The sequence below is a fragment of the Rhipicephalus sanguineus genome, chromosome 4 (genome assembly GCF_013339695.2).
Source record: "Rhipicephalus sanguineus isolate Rsan-2018 chromosome 4, BIME_Rsan_1.4, whole genome shotgun sequence".
NCBI classification, from domain to species: domain Eukaryota; kingdom Metazoa; phylum Arthropoda; class Arachnida; order Ixodida; family Ixodidae; genus Rhipicephalus; species Rhipicephalus sanguineus.
This window is the reverse complement of record NC_051179.1, coordinates 85,862,463-85,884,499: the sequence shown is the minus strand read 5'-3', so window position 1 is coordinate 85,884,499 and position 22,037 is coordinate 85,862,463. Positions and strand designations below refer to the sequence as shown.

At 46.4% G+C, this 22,037-nt stretch overlaps 1 protein-coding gene across 1 annotated transcript in view; it reads right to left on the bottom strand.

Annotated features, from left to right (window-relative positions):
- Nucleotides 1-22,037, bottom strand: part of LOC119390366 (citron Rho-interacting kinase) — a 102,436-nt gene that overhangs the window by 12,238 nt on the left and 68,161 nt on the right. The window contains exons 27-35 of the mRNA XM_037657970.2: nucleotides 21,196-21,352; nucleotides 18,732-18,875; nucleotides 18,105-18,299; nucleotides 15,727-15,949; nucleotides 9,664-9,978; nucleotides 9,262-9,352; nucleotides 8,878-8,961; nucleotides 8,248-8,386; nucleotides 6,951-7,183 (exon numbers count right to left, since the gene is read on the bottom strand). Coding sequence (XP_037513898.1) covers nucleotides 6,951-7,183; nucleotides 8,248-8,386; nucleotides 8,878-8,961; nucleotides 9,262-9,352; nucleotides 9,664-9,978; nucleotides 15,727-15,949; nucleotides 18,105-18,299; nucleotides 18,732-18,875; nucleotides 21,196-21,352 — 1,581 coding nt within the window. The remainder of the gene's footprint in view (nucleotides 1-6,950; nucleotides 7,184-8,247; nucleotides 8,387-8,877; nucleotides 8,962-9,261; nucleotides 9,353-9,663; nucleotides 9,979-15,726; nucleotides 15,950-18,104; nucleotides 18,300-18,731; nucleotides 18,876-21,195; nucleotides 21,353-22,037) is intronic.

The following is a 22,037-nucleotide window of genomic DNA, read 5'->3' as shown; positions in this document are numbered from 1 at the left end:
CGAGTGGAGCGACAGTGGTGAGAATGTAGCAGTTACAAAAGATGAGCTCTCCGATTATCTTCATGGAATCGCTCTCCTGTCCATCTGAAGTTATAGTCTTCTGGAAAAAACAAGCAGCAGAGATATGCCAAGCTTGCCAGGCTGGCAAAAAGGATATTAGCAATTCCGGCGACGAGTGCAAGCAGCGCACGTAACTTCAGTTCGGCGGGCTACATAATGCAAAAGCGTTGAAGCCGGAATCGGTGGACTGCATGCTTGCTGTTTTTGCACGACAATTTGTAATCTGTGCAATAGAGACTGTTCGTCATGTGTCGTTTGATCATATTTTACATGCTCAATAAAATGCCAAATTACCGGAAAACGATGTTTTGTTTACACAGCGAACCTTCAAAAAGCCGGGCCGGGCGGGGCTGGGCCCGGGATTGTGTTTTCGTACGTCGGGCCGGGCCGGGCGGGCTTGCAGCCCTTTGCCGTCGGGCTCGGGCGGGCCTTCGACAAAGTCAGCGGGCCCGGGCCGGGCTCGGGCTCGGAAATACGGCCCGTGCACAGCTCTAATCGCCGGTTGCCATTGAGAGTGGCAGCCGTTCGAGTGTTGCCTCGTCAGCTGGAAACTGCATCGTCGGCACGTTCTCACAACCGACCAAGGCAGGGGTGCAGCATTTCTCCGATAACAATGCTGGCACTGGCTAGTTTAGGATACCTGTGTTCGCTGTATGGCGAGAGTCCCGTTCGCTGTCTGTTCAGTATGTCATCGAGCCGTACCTCGGCGTATCCTCCCCGTAGTCTCACGTTCCCGAGAAACTGCGACACAGCAAGCAAGCAGACTCGCATTCACGGTAGCTGCAGACAGCCGGGGGATGGGTCCGCGCCGGCCCGATGCCTCACGATCCTTTCTTCTAATCTTTAGCTCTTTGTTGTCAGCCCGCACTAGCTGTGCGCTCGCATTCGAAGAGCAAACAGTATCGAAGTGCCCACCCACCGGCTTAAATGCTGTCAATCCAGTACCGCCACTGGGAGAAGGGTGCACGCAGTTTTGCCGTGTTAATACGATTCAAGCGCGAGCAGTGCGACGAGGCGGTGTATCGGAGTATGGGTCGAAACTAGGGGTGTGCGAATATTCGAAATTTCGAATATTTTTCGAATAGTGTTTGCTATTCGATTCGATTCGCACTGAAATTTTACTATTCGAACTTCCCAAAGACAAATGCAGTCAACGTCCGGTTGAAAGTGACCCCTTCAGATTTTCAATATGCTTCACCTGATTACACTCTCGTATTGCGGCAAAGCTGCCTTTCAAGCTCCGTTACGGTCGAACTTAGCCAAAAGACGAAGTCCGGTTGAAAATGGTCCCTAGATTTTCAATATGCTTCACCTCATCACACCCCCGTATTGCGGCAAAGCTGCCTTTCAAGCTCCGTTACGGTCGAACTTGGGCAAGAGACAACGTCTGATTGGAAGTGGTCCCTAGATTTTCAATATGCTTCACCTCCTCACACCCCCGTATTGCGGCAAAGCTGCCTTTCAAGCTCCGTTACGGTCGAACTTAGCCAAGAGACAGTCAACGTCCGTTTGGAAGTGGTCCCTAGATTTTCAATATGCTTCACCTCATCACACCCCCGTATTGCGGCAAAGCTGCCTTTCAAGCTCCGTTACGGTCGAACTTAGCCAAGAGACAGTCAACGTCCGTTTGGAAGTGGTCCCTAGATTTTCAATATGCTTCACCTCCTCACACCCCCGTATTGCGGCAAAGCTGCCTTTCAAGCTCCGTTACGGTCGAACTTAGCCAAGAGACAGTCAACGTCCGTTTGGAAGTGGTCCCTAGATTTTCAATATGCTTCACCTCATCACACCCCCGTATTGCGGCAAAGCTGCCTTTCAAGCTCCGTTACGGTCGAACTTAGCCAAGAGACAGTCAACGTCCGTTTGGAAGTGGTCCCTAGATTTTCAATATGCTTCACCTCATCACACCCCCGTATTGCGGCAAAGCTGCCTTTCAAGCTCCGCTACGGTCGCAAATGTATTAACTCAAGAAAACGCTGCTTCCAACATGGAGATGAAAGATGTGGCAGAGTTGGGGGCTCAATTAATGCTGTTTTGGACCTGAAATTTGGGCAGGAAGTCCGAAAAATCGGACGCCGAAGCTTTTTAGCATCCAAAATTTCAGATGTTCTTATATATCGACGTCTACGAGGCAGATTTGGAACTCCAGTCTTGAAGGGAGCACACCCTTGTCCGCCACATCAGTTGGCCTTCCACAGCAGTTGAAAGAGGAGGAGAGGCTGAGGAAATGGCATCTTTGCCTATCACGTGTAAAGTGTTGTTGGCAACACTTTGGTTGCACCAAATCATGTACATAAATACGATTCGGCCTCTACATTGCCTCACTCTTGGTAAGAAAGACAACTATGAAATATGACCCCACCAGCGCTTCATCAACCTAGCGAAAAGAAACACTTTCATGTTGCGATCTCAGAAGAACATACTTAGGGATTCTCTGCAACTTTTTCTGTAATTTCACTTCGAATTATTCGAAAAATGTTTGAGAAATATTCGAAAATTATTCGAAATTATTCGATTCGATTTGCACTCAATCTTTATTATTCGAATTCGCTTCGCACCCAAAATTTTGCTATTCGCACAGCTCTAGTCGAAACCCATCTCAGCTGTCATTCGTTCCAAACGCGCACACAGGTTTGCGTCCATGGTTGGCAGAACGATGAAAACACTACGGAAGTTCGAGGTGCACACCCAACATTACCAAACCGACTCGCAGTTTTCAAGCACGCGCGATACACGGTGCGATGGGCTCCGCTCGACGAGGACCACGCGAGCCGACTGGAAGTGGCGCCACAGACCACGTGGTGCGCCCAGACGCCAGAGAGAAAAAAATGAAGAAAAAAATTCCGCCGGCGCTGATGTAACTCTTGGGCACCTCCTCGCACCTCCGCTCTCCCTCCCTCCACGCCCCGCGCAGCTTTCCGCGCACTGGCGGCGTCGAGCAGAGGGAGAAAGCTGCGGAACGTGATTTCTATAATTTGGTAACACCACTTGGCGTGCACAACACGCTGGAAGAGATAGCTGAGTCACAAGAGAGGGCGCAGTTCACGAGACTTTCTACCACCAGTGCCGGGAGAAACATCCTGAAAGAGCTTGGAGTTCACCCGACAGAAATCGATACCCGCTACTGCAGCGTTCCTCGAGAACAAAGAGAGCGTATTACCGTGGCACCCATACCTCGGAATGTTCACCCTGAATACAATGTAGGCAGACGACGGGCTAGGGCTAAAGCCCTCCTGGAGAGTGCCCATGCACATGCCCGGAGTTGCTGTTTCGTTGACGCTGCACGGTACCCAAACGGAAAAGCATTCGTTGCAGTCACTGTTGATCAAGATGGCATTATTACAAACTCCTCGTCGGTCCGGACCACAACGGCTGAGGTTGCCGAACAGGTCGCAATAGCCTTGGCCCTGCTAGACGACGGGAGAACAACAATATACAGTGACTCGAGATCAGCAGTTCGAAGCATTCGGTAGGGGCACCATCTCAGAATCAGCCTTGCGGATCCTGCGAAATAAGGAGGTACAACAACACACAATCGTCTGGTTCCCAGCTCACATGGGACAGATCAAGGGCGCTCCGTCCAACCTCAACGAGAAGGCCCATAGAGCTGCGCGAGGAGTCGTCGACCGCGTAGCTACTGAACGGCATGACGATGAGGTTGTTGACAACAAAGATCCCCCAACGACGTACAATGAACTTTGCAAGAACTTTTATCTGAGGAGGCGAAAGTATCCGCCACCGCACAGTAAACTGAACAGGCCTCAGGCATTGACGCTCAGACTCCTGCAGGTCGGGGCATATCCCAGTCCCGCACTCTTGCACAAAATTTACCCAGAAATTCAGACGTCAAACACGTGCGCGCTTTGCTCAGACTTTGCCAGCTTAGATCATATGCTCTGGCGGTGCCCTGCGTTACGGGTTCAAAACGTTACATCGTCAAAGTGGGATGCTGCGCTACGCAGTACGGATTTCAGGACGCAGCTATGGGCAGTCCAACGGGCCCACGACGTGGCGGACAGGTTAGGCCTATCTGTCCCGACGTGGGAGCGGCCCGCTACGTGCTAGTTCACGCCCCGACGGACCTAAATAAAGTTTTTCCATACCATACCACTTAGACTTGACGGATTCGAAAAATTTTTGCGGCATATGACTCGTGAAGAGTCATACGTCAATAATGAGACTATTCCAATATAACTCAGAAAGGTGTTGCAGGGCCCCTTTAATGTACAGTGTGCCTTACAGGAGTACTGCTTTATAGCGTACGATTTGTTGTTTACAAGGGATCTCTGCACATGCCACGAAAAATCAAAGCTACTGGTCACAAACCGCCGACATACATGCCCCTCAGCCTTGTTTGCTGGTTGCAAGCCATGCAATGATCATGTATTGCTGAAACCTGAATGCACACCCCATAAAACGGGCAGTAGGTTAATGATAGTTCCAACCGATATTTCGTACAATCAGTTAATTGAAACAAATATGCAAGTTGGCCCGTTGTGTTCTCAATGTACTTAAAAACTGCTTAATTCAAACTGCACAATTTGGTGAATTCTGTTAATTCATACTGTTTGCTTGCCCGTACTGGAAACATCAGCAGCCTTTGTTCCTTCTAGCTGAACATTTGGATTCATATATTTTTAAAACAGCCAAAAGTGAAGCCTGCCTGGACTTGTTTAAGTGGTCAAAACCACGAGTAGCAAAAAGAAAGGAAGAAAAATACACGCAAATGTGGAAATGCACTTGATAATCTGCTGTCTCTGCTCTTCTTGATCTGTTGCCCCAAGTCTTATTTATGCTTGCATCTGATACCTCAGAAGTTCTGATAATGGTAACAAAATTCTCGGGTACCCTTGAGTTGATAATTCAAATAAAATTCTGGCATCTCCTTGATTTTGAATTAACGAGAGTCTACAATAGCTTCTTTCATTCTGCATTTCTCCACATGGAAATAACAGGCTTGTATCCTGGTTGTCAATTCTATCAGAATGTGCAGAGTTTTTCTGTTCTTGCCTCCTTTCCTTTCTTATCTCATTCTCTAAAACTCTTAGCATTACAAGGCAGCAAAACCATTGCAAGGCAGCAATGATACTGTGTTGATTAAAATGTCAGTTATGTCACATGGCCCTTCCCACTCCAAATCTCATGGCATACAATACAAACACTACACCAAGAAATTTGCCAAGCTTTTTAAGTTAATAACAGTAAAAAATGTTATTCATTATTCGTTGCACGTTCAAGACATTGAAGCAATATAGTACTGTGATTACGGTGTCTGTCACTAACAAAGCAAAGAAAAAAAAAAGCCAAGACAAAACTTTTTTGCATTAGATCAGCTAACAAGTGCTGCACTGAATGACAAAGACCCATCACTTCTGTCTATGCCCATGTGGATGGCTCATTGATGTGGTTTATTGTGCTAAAGCAACATCCCAAAGTGTGCCATTGAAAGAGATGGGGGGGGGGGGTGTTATTCAGTAGGGGTGTGCGAATATTCGAAGTTTCGAATATTTTTCGAATAGTGTTTGCTATTCGATTCGATTCGCACTGAAATTTTACTATTCGAACTTCCCAAAAACAAATACAGTCACCGCTCGATTGAAAGTGACCCCTTCAGATTTTCAATATGCTTCACCTCATTACACTCTCGTATTGCGGCAAAGCTGCCTTTCAAGCTCCGTTACGGTTGAACTTAGCCAAGACACAGTCACCGTCCAGTTAGAAGTGGTCCCTAGATTTTCAATATGTATTTCCTGTATTGCGGCAAAGCTGCCCTACAAGCTCCGTTACGGTCGAACTTAGCCCAGGGACAGTCAACGTCCGTTTGAAAGTGGTCCCTAAATTTTCAATATGCTTCACCTCATCACACCCCCGTAATGCGGCAAAGCTGCCTTTCAAGCTCCGCTACGTTTGCAAATGTACTAACTCTAGAAAACGCTGGTTCCAATATGGAGATGAAAGATGTGGCAGAGTTGGGGGCTCATTTAATGCTGTTTTGGACCTGAAATTTGGGCAGGAAGTCCGAAAAATCGGACGCCGAAGCTTTTTAGCATCCAAAATTTCAGATGTTCTTATATATCGACGTCTACGAGGCAGATTTGGAACTCCGGACTTGAAGGGAGCACACCCTTGTCCGCCACATCAGTTGGCCTTCCACAGCAGTTGAAAGAGGAGCAGAGGCTGAGGAAATGGCATCTCTGCCTATCACGTGTATAGTGTTGTCGGCAGCACTTTGGTTGCACCAAATCATGTACATAAATACAATTCGGCCTCTACATTGCCTCACTCTTGATAAGAAAGACAACTATGAAATATGACCCAACCAGCGCTTCATCAACCTAGCGAAAAGAAACACTTTCATGTTGCTATCTCACAAGAACATACTTGGGGATTCTCTGCAACATTTTCTGTAATTTCACTTTGAATTATTCGAAAAATTTTTTAGAAATATTCGAAAATTATTCGAAATTATTCGATTCGATTCGCACTCAATCTTTATTATTCGAATTCGCTTCGCACCCAAAATTTTGCTATTCGCACAGCTCTATTATTCGGTTAACTTGGTACATAGCTGAATTTACAATCAAATCAACACACACCTACATGATATACATCTACATAATTAATTCACCATGATCAGAAATCAAAAGTTACCATGACCACCAAGCAGCGACTGATGGGCCCACACATGCATGCCAATAACACAGCCATTATTTTTATTGCTTGTGTATGCCCTCACTTACATACCACGCTCTGACACTCATGAATACCTATGTGGCTACGTATACGACATTTGCACAGCTTTTCAAAAAACCTATCTTTTGCAGTACACCCATGCCTTTAATATAATTCCATAAAAGATTTTTTTTCAGGCGAGCGCTTTTCAGTCACACCTTTCGGCAGGTGTAGTTGGCACGTGAGGCATTCCAGATGTGCACGTAGATGGCTCGGCCCGTCGCCATGCACAGCGTGGTGTAATCCGGTGACGTGGCAAACAGGTGGCACTCCTCCGTGTCCTCCACAAGGCGCCACTCCGGTGGATCAGCCTCAACGTCCCTGCCTGCAAGGGACTCGACCCAAGGCTGCATTGCCGTCCAGTCTGTCAGCATCAACCTGCGCTCCTGACCTGCAGAGTGACAGCCCGGACATGGATTACAAGATGAAAGCAGTTGGTACACTAGATACGTTGCTTTGTCGACAAAGTCTCTCTCACAGCAAACAACAAGATAATGTGAACTTTGAGTACGGCTGCTAACACATCTAATTTTTGCAACGTAACGAAGCAGAACCCAGATGACAAGCAGAGGGCTGTTTCTTCCTGGCTGCATTTCAGTCTTGCATGATGTACAACACACACAAGTCTGACGTTAGGCTCGTTACACACATGCGTTAACACCACTAACTGCACGTTACCACGGTTCTATGACTATCCCTCTTGCATGTTTTTAATATCTTCCATACGTTCAAAGAATTTTTTCTACGTTCATCTGTCTATACTACAGCATGCCTTCTCGCTGCTCCAGGATGGCCTCTGCCTTTATTTGTATCTCTTTCTTATGTTGCTCACGACTCTTACCTGCTTCTGTCCTTCTTTGCCTTGTCTAGAGTTCAAACAAATGAAAGCGCTTATTCCTTTAGCTGAGTGATGGCTCTGAGATGGCTGCTCGTGTGGAATCTTGAGCTGTTGAATGGAATCATGATGGCTCTTCCATCTCCAAGTATGACAAAAGCTCAGACTTAGGACTTAAGAGCATGTTGTTCAAGGAAAAGGCACCCTGACACAGCAGCGCCATTGTGGAAGTGCGTGCGTACTGAGAACAATGTTTTTTTAGCCTGCTGCATATTTTAATCCTTTGCCGATAAGTACATGAGAGATATACTAAGAGCTAATTTGCCATAACTGCTGTGTCATTTTTTTTCTTCTGCATATCCAAAAGTAAAGTAAAGCTTTGTGTTTGTTTTATGACATCGCAGAAAAAGCCCAACACTGGGGGTGCATCACCTGCAAGACAACCTGATGCTCAAAGGGTTAAAGAAGGTTAATAACAAATGTTATTACCAGCCCTGCAGCTCTGCAAAGATTGATCCAACAATAGGCAACAATAATTGCTCGCAACCAATTCAGCTGAGGCGAAAAATTTTTTGTGGCTGACCTTTGATGGAATGAAAGTTACTCGAGCTTTTGCGTACCACATATTGCAAGGACCACGCCCAGTTGCGTGCACACGGCAATTTGAAAGACAGCAGGAACGTCTGCAACTTGGCGCCGCACGGTCCTCGCTACCAGGTCGACGACGTAAAGGCCTTCCATGGCACCCACAAGAAGGTACTGCAAGTACGGTAATGCACGCTGCAGTACTCCACATTTTGTGCAACACCGCTTGCAAGCAATATCTCGAGAAAATGAACACTTTTCTATACACATGCATAAGATGAGAAGCAAAATAAAGACAGCAGCAAATGAAAGCTTGAAACAACAGAAGGCTGAGGAAGTTTATAAGCGTTCATCGGGTGAACAATCAGGGTGGACCATATGAACACAAAAAAGAACAAAAGGAGGCAGTGCAAATTACAGTGCACCGTCATTTTTCCTCCCGTAGTCTCTGCATTCTCGGTGCCTAACCTTTGAAAGAGTATAAAGAACACAGCACCTACGAAATATATGCACTGTCTAACGCTCCTATAGTAAGTTTCGTTTATTCTCGTGGTTCAACCTATAAGTGTGCAAGGGCAGCATTGAAAGTTATGGGCACGTGAAAAAAAAAAGCTGCACAAAACTGCCTGTGGCAGCGACATGCGTCCTGTTTCTCATCTGCTCACCTCATAGGATAGTTCGTGGACGCAGTTGACGTCTAGGATGTGCTGACCTGCGAGTCTCAGGACTGTGTCGCCGACGTTGCATTTCTGGAGCATGATAAGAAAATGACAATGTCATGGTGCCTTTTGTTCAAGCAGACACAGTTTACGTCATCGCCATCAGTGACTCCATATTATTATATCTGTCTGAGGCCACAGCATGCAGCTAAATCTAGGTAACACGAGCGTTCCTGCATTATAGCCAGGCTACGATGCGGCCTGAAGTGGCTAGGAATCTTAAATGTAACTTTGTGGCCGTCAGCATAATGCAATAATAAATAACCTGTTTCGCTGCCACTCTAGCTTTCTGAGGCTTTCACCGAAAACAGCTCACACTCTTGAACTTACCGAAGGGTCAACGTTGTGTCCAGAACACATTTCAAGGACAGACACCCACATTTGTTTCTCGGCAAATGTTGGTACCATGATGTATAGGCACCTGGGGAGGAACACGAGGAGAAAGAAAAATGTGATGAACATTAGTACGGTTAAACCCCCCCATAACAAAGTTGATAAAATTGCCAATTTACTTCGTTATATTGAAATTCAGTCTTTTATGCTAAGTACAGTCACCAATGAATTCTCGTTTTTACATGGATGATGCTACAGGGCTCTCAGCTACCATCCCTAATGTGGGAACCCACGCATGCTATCACGGTGTCAGCATTCGCTTCAGCGATGTTAGTACAAAACTCGGCATAACATGTCACTGTTTAAACCTCAGTGACGAATGATGCAGTCTGTGCTTACTTGGGTGGCCAGCACGTGGTGTGTGGCTTGAGCTCCACCTTGAAGGTGTAGGGGATGTCGGACTTGGCGGTGCCCGTCAGCTCGGTGGCAGGCACGGCACTGCTCACCAGAACCTCGCCGTCCGACGGGGACATCTGTATGCGCTCGTGGCACGCAGACTCGAGCCTCTCTCCGTAGCGATCCTCTACCTCTGCCGCTCGGTCGGTGCCGTCACCCGCCAGTGCGGTGGGCTCCAACGCTTGGTCCAGGAGGTACAGGACACCACGGTAGAGCACCAGATAGCTCTTGTGCCAGCTCTGTTTGCCCCCACTGCTCCTGCATTCAGGTTGAAATACAGCAAAAGGAGGTGGTTGGTTTATGGTCCCAAACAGAGGTGTAAATCCAGAAAAATCGCATGGGGGGACACACATCTTGCTATGGCAGCCATTTTGTTTTTATAAATATAGGCTTTATTTTCACTTATCCAAAAAATTAAAATCATGCTTTGAAATCGAATTGAAGAAACGAGCATTGGTTCCCAGCTAGGGTAACTGCATTGTTCTACTGAGTCGCCTCTGAAACCAGTCGAAGGGCAGTTGCAATATCAAGTCACAGAGCTGAGGGGTGTCGAATACAGGCCTACGCACTACAAAATAAGCAGGCATTCAAAAAGAAGTTGAACATGCTATACTAAACTGTGAATCAATTCAAATATCTGATGTTTGAAAGATAAATTTTAAGGGGGGACACTTGCAAGGGGTGTCCCCCCCAGCCTGAGCGCAAGGGGGGACATAAGGGGGGACTATAAGAGATGCCCTAGCGGTGGCCTCCAGATAATGTCGACCACCTGGGGTTCTTTAACGTACGCTGACATTACACAGTACATGGGCCTTTAGCATTTTGCTCCATTGGGATTAGACTGCCACGGTTGGGATCAAACCCTCATCTTTCGGAGAGCCACTGCAGTGGCTTAGCAAAAGCAGAGAGCTTAGATTGCTTGCAATTTGCACTAATGCGAGAATAGTTTGATTAATTTAGTTAGTTTACAGACATACTAAAGCAATGCCTAGGCCATGAAACGCATATTGGGAGGACTGCGAACCATCTGACACTATTATTCGTGCGCATCTAAATTTAAGCACAGGTGTATTTTCACTCTAGCCTCATGAAATGCTGCCTATGAATTTAGGACTTGAACACAACGGCAACCTTGTGTTGTCCTCTGTTTGCACTATGCTTTGTATATGTAAACAAAGCATGTCAGCGAAAAGTTGAGTCAGTTTACCTTGAGTTAAGGAGAACAGCCAAACTCATGACTTGCATATGCCAAAACATGCCTAGAGCCCTACTGAAAGTTAAAAAAAAAACATTTTTTAAAGAATGAAATCACTGTGATTGCACATGTACAAAGGCAAAACATGCTTTTACAAAAAGCCAGCAGTGTCCACTAATGTTGTCTAAACTTCCCTACTTCAGTGTATGCTGCGAGTTGCGTAAAAGTGAAGGTACTACAACCTAAGTCATTAGCAGAGATAAGATGCACAACCTCTAAATGTAGTACCTGAATGTGCCTCACACAACTTAAAAAGGACATTAAAGGATAAAAAATTTGTCTCAACTAATTTCTCACAAACATTCAAGTGATCCTTCCCGAAAGCCTCTCGGCATTTCTCTCCACAGATCAAAGGACATATTATAGTGTGCGTACTTCCTAATTAGCTCCTGACCACTGTACTCCACGAACATCAGCTCAAAATGATATCAGTACATATGCACAGTACCATATGCAAATTTCACTTATGTATTTAAGTTTTGCTTCACGTAACACACCACCATCACGGAACCAATATTTTCACCATCATGACAGTATTATGATCTACATGTGATTACTGTGATGACTCAAAGCAGCTTGGTAGTTTCCTAAGAACAAAGTCATACCTAAGCATGACAAGCTGCACCACCCACTATGTTACAATTGAGGTCTGTGAAAGGGTCTTTTTGCTCTATGTTTTGTATTTGGAGCTCAAGGCATATTAGCCTAAGAAGTAGGTATCCTGACCAAAATCCTTTTCATTCCTACAGCTGTTGATCACTTTTGCACATAACATATACTTGAGCAAATCAATAGACGTGTAACATAGGCGTTTGAATTTTCCCCTTTTCAATATGGGCAATGTGGCTATAAGAAAGCCAATCTGGCCAACAATGAAGCAGTCTATCCTTGTGACAGTAGCACTAACACACTAAAATCAGCCTTAGTGAAGTTTAACAGTGCTGTTAACGTCCTTGTACTGTTGCTAGCCGTACTATCATTCGTAAGCCCTTTCAGTATCAACGATGTACCCGTAACCTCCCACCAAGTCACTGATGTACACCCAGAGGCAGAAGTTTACAAGACGTGGGCTCCACTGCAAATACGAATTTCTGCTCTGTTAGCGCATGACTCACAGGAACTACTACAGGCTGCAACATTTAATTGGAGGCTTTGTTCTCAGAAAAAGCAGCAATAAATTTTCTAAAAAAAGCTGTGTCTCGTAAGCTTTTGCGGCAGGACGTACCCAATCGTTCTCCACTCTCTGCACTTTGATGTACACAGTAACCACGGTGTAAGAATACACTCGGGTGCTGACACTCTTCCCCAAACGCATGGAAAACCACAATCCACGTGCAGCCAGATAATGTTCGGGTTCTTAACAGTAGTTGACTTGCAGTTTCATCGGTGCCTTCTTGGAGGGCGCTACGAAAAGCGGGGCAGTCGTCTCCATAGCAACGCGCATGCTGCTGATAATGTGCCTTTTGCTGGCATGTGCAGCGGCACTGTTTTGAAGCCAGGCATTTTTGTTCGTGTGCGTTTTATGCACGGTGGTTTTATGCTCTTGTATCGACGAAGGTGGCAACGGACTGCTGAGAGATGTTTGCAATGGGTAGGACGTGCTTCGTATCGAACTGCCGTTCTGGCTATCGGACTTGCGCGAAGCATGTGCCTTTCTTCAAAGCACCGTCCGACATGGATCATCTGGAGCAGTGGCGCCGTGCAATTCCTAGGGCAGACCGAACGCTAATGTCTACAGAATGAATGTCTTGAACAGACGAAACTACAAGTGCGCGTGAGCAGAACTTGAGTTGGCTTTGAGTGCAGCCCAATCGATTCGCATTCACGACATTCATACCCTGCACGAGGTGTTTTCAACTTAGTGAATCCTCAAGCCTGGTGCACTTTTCATTTTAATCTGAAATAACGAATTTCCTTCGTCTTTTGAGAGTTACTCACGCCACTACGAACGAAAGCGTTGGGGAGGCAGGAAATTTTCAAGTCGCCAGCACCGCTTCGTTGGGTCCCGGGTTTGGGCGATGAAGCCATGGTCGCTGCCGCACAAAACCGTGGTGCTACACTGCATGAGAACTTAGTGATGTCCGTGTATGCCGACACGAATATAGGCATGTTCAATCACTTGTCACAAACAGACTGATGCATCTGAAACTTTCGACTGCCAAAATAGAGGCACCCCACAGGGAGCTATACTTTTTCATGTAGGCCTCACAAAGCTAAGAGAACAGACTTTTGGGCAAGTTGGTTTGTAACGTTCATTGTATTCCACGTCCCACCCTCTTTCTCTGATCCCTGTATTTAACAGCGCTATGGCTTCAATGAACTCATAAAGCTAGCATGCGGGCTGGAAAATCTGAAAGGTAGGGACAGCTCTTCATGAATGCAATGTCACTTTATGGGCAAAGGATGGGTCTTATGCAGAAATGTAAAACGAGTGCTAGCGTAGCCATGGACTGAGGGCCCGACCATAACTGCCTGAATTTATTTTTTTTCTGCATAAAACTTCTTTTTCATCCTAGTCTGCGAGTTGACTGGGGTGCAAATTATTGCTCCGGTAAGAGTCGCATTGACAGTTTATTTCATTGTTATTTTCGTTACTGCCGTAGCAACAACTTCAGTCAACGTTCGTGATTATTTTAGCAGAAGACTGAAAAACAGCAAAAGGTCGGCGCGTGGGCGGCGGAGAGCGTCGTCTGCTAGAGAGCGTCATCTGCTTGACGCACAGTTTGGCTTGGCGGAGCCACTAAGCGGCCTCGAGGGGCGAAATCGAGAGAGTAAGAGGAGAGGGCACGGCGAGCGCGGCGGCGATCACGCGGCACCACCGTGGTTCGGTTATTCGCGGGCGCTCTCACGGGTGCTCATTAGATGGCGCATTAAAACGGACCCATGACCGAACATTTTCTGGCCGCTTTAGTGCGCGCAGTGTCAACACCTGATTATTCTTACACCATGACAGTAACACAAGGTTACTAAGCTGCAAAGTGGTCTTGACATCTGTTGTACGTTTCTCTCAAACCACATTTTTTTTTTTCCTTTGTCCGGGTTTGCTCAGTCTCATACTACATTAGTGACTGCAGAAAACTTGCCGTCGTGGGCATGGCTTCGCTGCGCAGAGCGTAGGCATCCACAGGTCAAAGGGGCGATTCCCAGACTTTGTACATGCTCCGGTGGCGATTTTCCACTCAAATATTCACGCCGTGGTGCAAACTTTAGCTAAGTATCAAGCTAAACAGAGGTTTACTAAATGCAGATCTGAAAAGCAATATTTTTCTCTGCACCCAAGACATTGTCGGTAGTGTGCCAACAGTTAAGACAAACTTGTTCCTATATCTCTGAAGTTTGAAGGGTTGTTTACACATTTATACATAACTCCAATTCACACAGGATGAAACAACGCATATGTGGCTTTAAACAGGAACACAGCATATGACCAAAACGTTACAACAACAAGACAAGCAGCAAACTACGTCAATCTGATTTTTGCTGACAAAAAAGATGCACTCCTTTATTATCAAACAAATAAACCAAAGCGACATCAATTATGATCAACACATAACATTACTTATAAATGCCAACCCAAAGCACAGCTATGCAACCACTCCTGCAATGCAATGCTTAATCGACAAACATTTTACAATTACAAAAAAAAAAACTATAAGTATGGTTGTGGCCTGCAGTTTGAACAACTGGCCATCTTACCAAGTCAACAAATGATCAGGTACTACAAGATAATCTTTCGTTAGTGAACTCAACTTAGAGCTCACATAACACACATCGTTCAGTTATAAATCTTTGAGTACTTTAAATTCGAGCATCGAATTAAAGGGCGTTAAAAAACTTGCGCTGTAATATGTAAAATAAAACAAAAATGAACTAATTCATACGCAAACCACAATAAGAAAAAGAAATGCATCTTAGTTGATACCTAGCATCTCATCAGTACAGACAACTGGACGACCGCAGCTGTAGTGAACGCATACCTTTTGCCAAGCACAAACTTGCAGCACTCGGTGCTGGAAATAATAGTGCAGCGCAACTATTACATGGCATACTGCATAGACTTTGCATAAGCGATTAATAACGCCAAATGGGATGCTTCACAAGGAAAGTCCATCCACATTACCACAACGCAAGTACCGTGAGATCTTTTTTATAGAAGCACGGAACCAAACCATGCTTTTAAGCATACTGAGGATTCACTCTCACTGGCAACTCTCAGAGGTTGCGTGACCACCCAAGCGTTCCGCAAATGTTCTACGCACCCGACCTGCAAAAAGACTGCTCGTAAAGAGCCACAAATGGTTGCATTGCAACATTTTCAGTCACGAGCGGACACATGTGACTAAAGGTCAGTCACAAGAGGTCACAAGTGACCTCTTTTGGTCACAACAGTTGTGACCAACTTGGTTGCACAACCTCTACGAGTCGTCAGTGTGACTGATCCCTTAAAGTATAAACAGACACGATGCATAGCTTCAGGACAGAGAAGAAACGGGAGCGGAAACTGAGGCTGTCGTACGTAACGAAGAGTACAACATACATGCTGCTTCATAGAAAAAGTCCAGAGCCAAAGGTCATACAGCGGTGAAATAAGCAAGGAGCGTGAAAACAAGCGAGCAGCATGCGCAGTGCCGCACAACACTAGAGCAAGGCTGGAAAATGTGGCAAAGCAGGCTTGGAGAAGGTGGTGATGATGATGGCAGTGGAGTCTGATGATGATGATCACTAGCCGTGGAGAGGGAAGCGTTTATCACCTGAGCACCTTGACCCAGCCACGGGGCAGCGAGCTGTCAAAGGTCACCTCACACACGTTCGGTGCGAACTTCACGTGCGGGCCAGGGGTGGATGGAGGAGTTGTGGCCGAGGACGAATGCTCGGTCGCCACGGCGTCCGAGAACTTGCGCACGTACTCGGCGGGAACTCCGCACGTGCTCGGCACAGACGTGGAACACTTCGGGTGGCACACCGCACCACACTCTGCAGCGGGGAAAGAAGAAAACACAACAGGAAAAAAAGCAAAGTTAAGCTATCGCATTGCTTTTGCGGAAGATAAGCTTTAAGTGAATGCTTCAGTGCTTTGCCCAAAAAGCAAGAATGATGCAGCTTCCTAGGCAGTCTGGAAACGTCTGGGCTATTTTAAAACTGAGGTTGGTACCAGTTACAAATCTAGAATTCTTTCAGCCAGACAGATCTTTGACAAAGAAATTCGCACTTGAGCATTTTTCTTGGCCTTCAAGCAGAACCTTTCGCTGGGCTAGTTTGTGCATGTTACGGAAGGAACGAAGCACCAACCAGATGAACACAAGAAGTGACATCAGTTCTATCTGACCAGAATGCAGCTTTGTACGTAATGAATTACATGTACAGTGAAACCTCGTTAATACGCACCTGCCGGGAACGCGGCATAACTACGCACTAAACGGTAGTACGCATTAAACACCAAGTACAAATTTACATCTCCTAGCGTACGCCATTGCCGCCAGCAAATAAATAGAGTGCCACAGCAAATATTGCCTAAAGTACCCACCGCAAAGCCCTTTCTTTCTTTTTGCCAAAGTGGAGAAAAGATCCTGGCACACTCGCACGACCGCCCGATAGCGCGTAGTGGTGACGCCGAAGAGCATTTCGAAACTGTTGCAGGGTCCGGGATACGCGGTCAACGCAGTAACCGACATAGCGACAGAACGGGCAGTGTCTGCTTTCCGCGGTATATGTGCGTGCGTCTAACCGCGATCTGCTACTAAACGAAAACTGACACAGTTCCAGTGAAACGCGGTACGGCTGCGTGGAGCCGATCGTCTCCCGACTAGTTGCGTGCAGCGCGTCGCCTACTCGGCTCACGCCGTCACTACTGGGCCACTTGCTGTGCCGCACGCGCGCATTTATCGTGGGAATGTTGTTCGTACCAACGGTTCGTACCCACTTCGGTTAACGCAGCGATGACGAGCTTCATGCAAGCGATGCGCACTCCGCGATGCTCTAGCGGTCCTGGCAGCGGACGGAGGCGCGTTGGGTGGTCGCCTAATAAAAGCGTGCAGTATGGTTACAACCACGCTACACTTGCTGTATTGTACACGTGCGTTTAGTGTGACAACGTCAATGCAGCGAGGTTTCTCGGCGCCCGCGACCCGCAACGCTAACTACGCAACAGCGATCTGCTTTCGCTTCTACAAAGCGGTGCGCGCATGATGACGGCTTAGTAGCGTTTGCTGTCGGGCTAGTTGGTACATGGCTGAAGTTCTTCGTCGCTGCCCGAGCATTTGTGCCATTAATTCAACTTCAGCCTTGAAGACGGCCGCGCACAACGAAGCGGCAGCGATCGGCGGCTCAGCGCGTTCAGGTTGTCACCTAATAAAAGCGTGCAGTAGGCTTAAAACGTAGCGCTGCGCCGCACGCGTGCCCGAGCAGACAGCTGAAGATACTAATTGTGATAAGGTTGTCGGCGATAAGTCATGTCGGCGCGTTCGTCGGTGGCCGCCACCTCGCCTTCGTTCTTTCCCGATGCTTACCCGCAAAGGCGTCGCCGCAATCGCGCGGAAGTCGGAATCGGGGATCGACTGGTCTGCGCACTTCTCAAAAAGGCGGAAGACCTTTGGCGGCACATTCTGGCGTCGGGAAGTTGAGCGGCGCAGTAAAATTTTATGGCACAAAAAGTTATCGCGGTACGCAGGGTACGCACTAACCGGTAGGCATAGGGCGAACCACTACGGTTTAACCGGTCAGCGAATGCTATGGGACTCGGTCGGGGATTCGTTGCAACTACGTTTTAACCGTTAGTACGTTTAAAGTGGGTACGTATTAACGAGGTTTGACTGTAATTACTGTTAATCAGTCAATTACATTTTTGTCAGTTCTGTGGTTGGTCAATTTCTTCTCTTACACTGTAACAGCCACCATAATTCAATTACTTTTTTTCACCAACCACTTACTAGTAAGGAGTTAACTGTACTGCTGAGACGAACCATCACTGATGGCACAGCCTTGAGCACTTAGATTTGCAGAAGTATTTATGAGGTTCTACACTACTTCCCATCAATCTTGCAGTAGCTGAGCAACTACAACACCAAGCTTCCCACCAGTAATTTCAGTATGAAGCTCCACGTGTCAGCACAACCGAAGCCATCGGACACACCTTGGCACCGAGATGCGTAGCGGCCAAAGTGGATGGCATCGAGGCAGGCAGCACATTTGGTGGGGCGCATGCATAGCACCACGTGGAACCGGTGGGGGATGTTGTGGTGCATGCGCAGAGACGGCGGTGGCAATGCGCTGCTCTCCCCGCTGACGTCACCGGCGTCCTCCTGAGACACTTGGGCCTTGGCCACCCCTAGGACATGTGACAAGGAAGGGAGCCAGTGCACACACAGTCTCACAGGCTGCAGAGTTGCAGCCAGAGATTATCTAATGATAACGCACCTCTATACAACAGTCAGGGCCATAACGAGGTAAGCTCGAATGTACTGGTAAAAAAATCCAAACACGTGCTCTCGCATATGAAAGCTATTTGACTGATCGATGGATGTGTGGGTGAATGGATGGATGAGGATAGAAAATTGGGAGAGTTGGATTATGTTCCCGGACGCAGACAAAACACAGCGCAAAAGTACACAGACAAAAAGAGGATACCAGACGACATGAACGCTGGTGTCGTCTGGTCTCCTCTTTTGTCCGCATACTTTTGCTCTGTTAACCATGAATGAATGGATGGATGGATGAACGGACTGAATGAATGAATCAATCAACGAAAAGTGCATTGTACCTGTACGTGCAGCCCCACTGACGCTAGGAGAGAGAGTCAGCGCAGTGAGCAGAGCGCGGCTCTTAGGAGAAGTCGGCACTGCAGCCGTCTCGGAGCCCTGGGGGTGGTTGTGGCGAGACTCGTTTGCTGCCAGAGCATGGTTCACTGCACAAACACACACACATCAAGAAGAAACAGAAATGCAAGTTACTCCACGTTGCTTCAGTGAAGTATGCTATACATTTTTTTTTTTAGGTAAAGTTATTAAAAGTAGAACAGACCTAAGTAGTTTGCAAAGATTCATCTCATGAAATTCTCATGAGCTAGAAAATTGCTAATCCAGTAGATAGAATTAAAAACTTTAAAAATGGGAGAGTCAAGCCACAGATAAGAATGAGATTATGGCTTGTCAAGTAGCGCTTGTGCTCGTGTCTCTCCTTGTCAGTTCGCGCTATAGCAATCATCTTGTCTATTCCGTTTTAAAGGGATCCAAGCCAGGCCCCGTTGGAAATCCTGGTCATAGAGGAAACTGTGCCAGAACGACTGTGTGATTTCACAAAGTCAAATTGGTTCACTGTTAGAGGAGATAAGAAAATATTCAACTGTGGCATTGACATGGTGCCAGAAGGTGAGCTTGGAACATAGACGCTACCTTCTTTTTCCTCAATCGGCATTTACGAAGTGACATTCCTTCACTGCCTTTTACCACATTTGAGCAGCGCGAAAAATGTACACACGTCATCTACCAAAGGGCACTTAGTTTGTTCTGGCCACATAAGACCAAAAGCTTCTCAAACAGCGCTTTGATATTTCTGTGTGTCAATATATTATCAGAAGCAACTTCAATGTGCCAAAATTACTCATTTTTTAAAAACTCCTTACACTTGTTGTACAGTACATTTTTATTCCCTGGCAGCCATCCGCAAAAGTACACAGGTATGACTATGGCATTAGACTGTGCCAGCCAAAATATATATTATGCTATGTTTTGTATCCAATACAGAAAGCCTTTCTTTGCTAAAGCTCATGAGGTGGTCCACTTACGCTTAAAAAAACACAAGTATATGCCTCTCATTCAAAATATGAAAACACATACCTCATAATGTATACAGTATAATACCACAAGATGCTCTTTTAAAGGGAGGCTAAAGAGAAAAAATAAATGGAGCTGTGTTGGTAAGTTACACATATAATGAGTGCGGCGCCGGCAAGTGGCGGCACCCCGCGGCAAGAAGCGCATCTGATCCGAACGCCGCTCTCGATTTACGTCGGCTATCGGCCAATAAGCATGCTATGTCTCTTGCGACGTACAGCGGACAGACGCCTCGCCCACCGACGAGAGTGAGAACCGGCCTCTGTTTGAAAAGAGGGTGCCTGGGGAAACGGCAACTTCGCGCTCCGCTTGTGGCCATTACGCGGCGCGCACGACTGTAATATTTGGCAGAGCAGTTCATAGCCGTGTCAGCTTTCCGCAGGATGTGTTTTTTCAATCAGCCCAAGGGGTGCTTCATGACCCCTTTAATAAGTTAAGAAGTATGGAACAATTAAATACAGGTGACAACTATGCTTCACTGCAATGCCGTGTAACTGGAAAAAGTACGACCGGTCTTGTTTACCATTTATGTGAAGTAATGGATGTATTTATGAGCGGCCAAAGATGAACTAATCCCATTTCAAAAATTCGGCAGAGCCATAAAGGCAAATCTTGATATTCACATTGGACTGAAGTACAGGTGCTGATGTTTTAAGATGAAATTCAATCAACTTCTTAAGGCAAGACTAAGAAAAACAAGGTTTTCATAGAATACCTCACTAGTTTCAACTAATTTAAGCATTCCTCTTTACCATTACATTAAAGGGGTCCTGAATCACTTTTAAAAATAATGATCGAACTGACCGGAGTATCGGAGTTTATGAGTTGATCACCGTGAAAATTTTTCGAATGTGTGAAGGACAAGCATAGTTACAGGCATTTGTCGCACACTTTAAGCGCTTTGTCTCCTTTCGTCCTGACGAGCGCGCTGGAAGCTACATCATGTGCATGCCATGACATTGAGCGCACGTCATAAAACACGACTATTGCCTCCCAATGTTATTCCGGGGTGTACTCGTGTTGCTATCGGGTAATTTTAGCACACTACAGAGTGCGGCGCCCGTCACATGGCGGCGCCCCGTCACAAAAAGCGCATCCGAATGCCGCTCTTCACTTATGTTGGCTATCGGCCAATAGCACGCTATCTGTTGTGCGACACCAACCGGCAGGTGCCGGCAGCTCCAAAGAGAGTGAGCACACGTCTCTGTATAAAAAGAGGGCATCTGAAAAAGTCGTAACTTTGTGATCCGCTTCTAAACTCTCCTAGTTGCGCACGACTGCAAGACTTGGCCGAGCTGTTCAGAACAGCGTCTGCTTTCTGGAGTATGCGTTTTTTTTTACCAAGCACGAGGGGTGGCAATGACCCCTTAAAGCCAATGTGTGGCAGCTCACACTGTTGGCGCAGGCTCATGGCCTCGGAGCGGCTCCGATCCAGGGCGTCCTGCAGCTGACGGCACTTGGACTGGTACTTGCTCAAGCTGCTCTCCAGCGTCGACGTCTGGGGCGTGCCGCAGCAGATGCCGTCCTTGCTACGCCCACCCCACAGCTTCTGCGTGAGTACCGGCGGCAAAGAAAGATGGGAGACCCCTCTTTTTATCAAGAAGTCCCGAACTTTGTGAAGCTACATCAAAACGGGCGCAATATTTGACAGCAATGTCACTGACAGAAGCTTAGGCGTAAAAATTTGCAAGTTCTCATTTCTGTTCATGTAATTTTGTCAATTGAAAGTAGGGCCACTAACCAAGTCTAAAATGAATACTTTAAGGCAAGTAACCAACACCTTCTCAAGCAATCTGCCTGAAGTAAGAGCCAAGGGCAATATTAAACAGTTTGTAAAACTGCTTTTAGTCCAATTTATTTAGTACTACATATCTGCACTTGCATACAAAATGTTTTGTCAAAAAGCTAGCTTAAAGGTACCTCTAATAGTGCTTAAATGTTTGTATCACAAAAATTTAATGTTTATAGAAAGAAATAACGGCACATGAAAGGGTTGTTCCATATTAAGAATACCTCACAACATGTCTACCTTGTATCGTATGAAATACGGAACACTTGTTATGTACTATTAATTCCACACAAAATGCGTCGTTCCATACAGAACTCTTGCAAGTGGAGCACTGAAAAAATGCCAGATGTCCTTTTGCATTTACTTGATAAGTGACCCGAAAACTTCAATCATATTTTCACCTGCCCTGACAGCTTTCCATAAAGTACTTGAGATCTCCGCTACT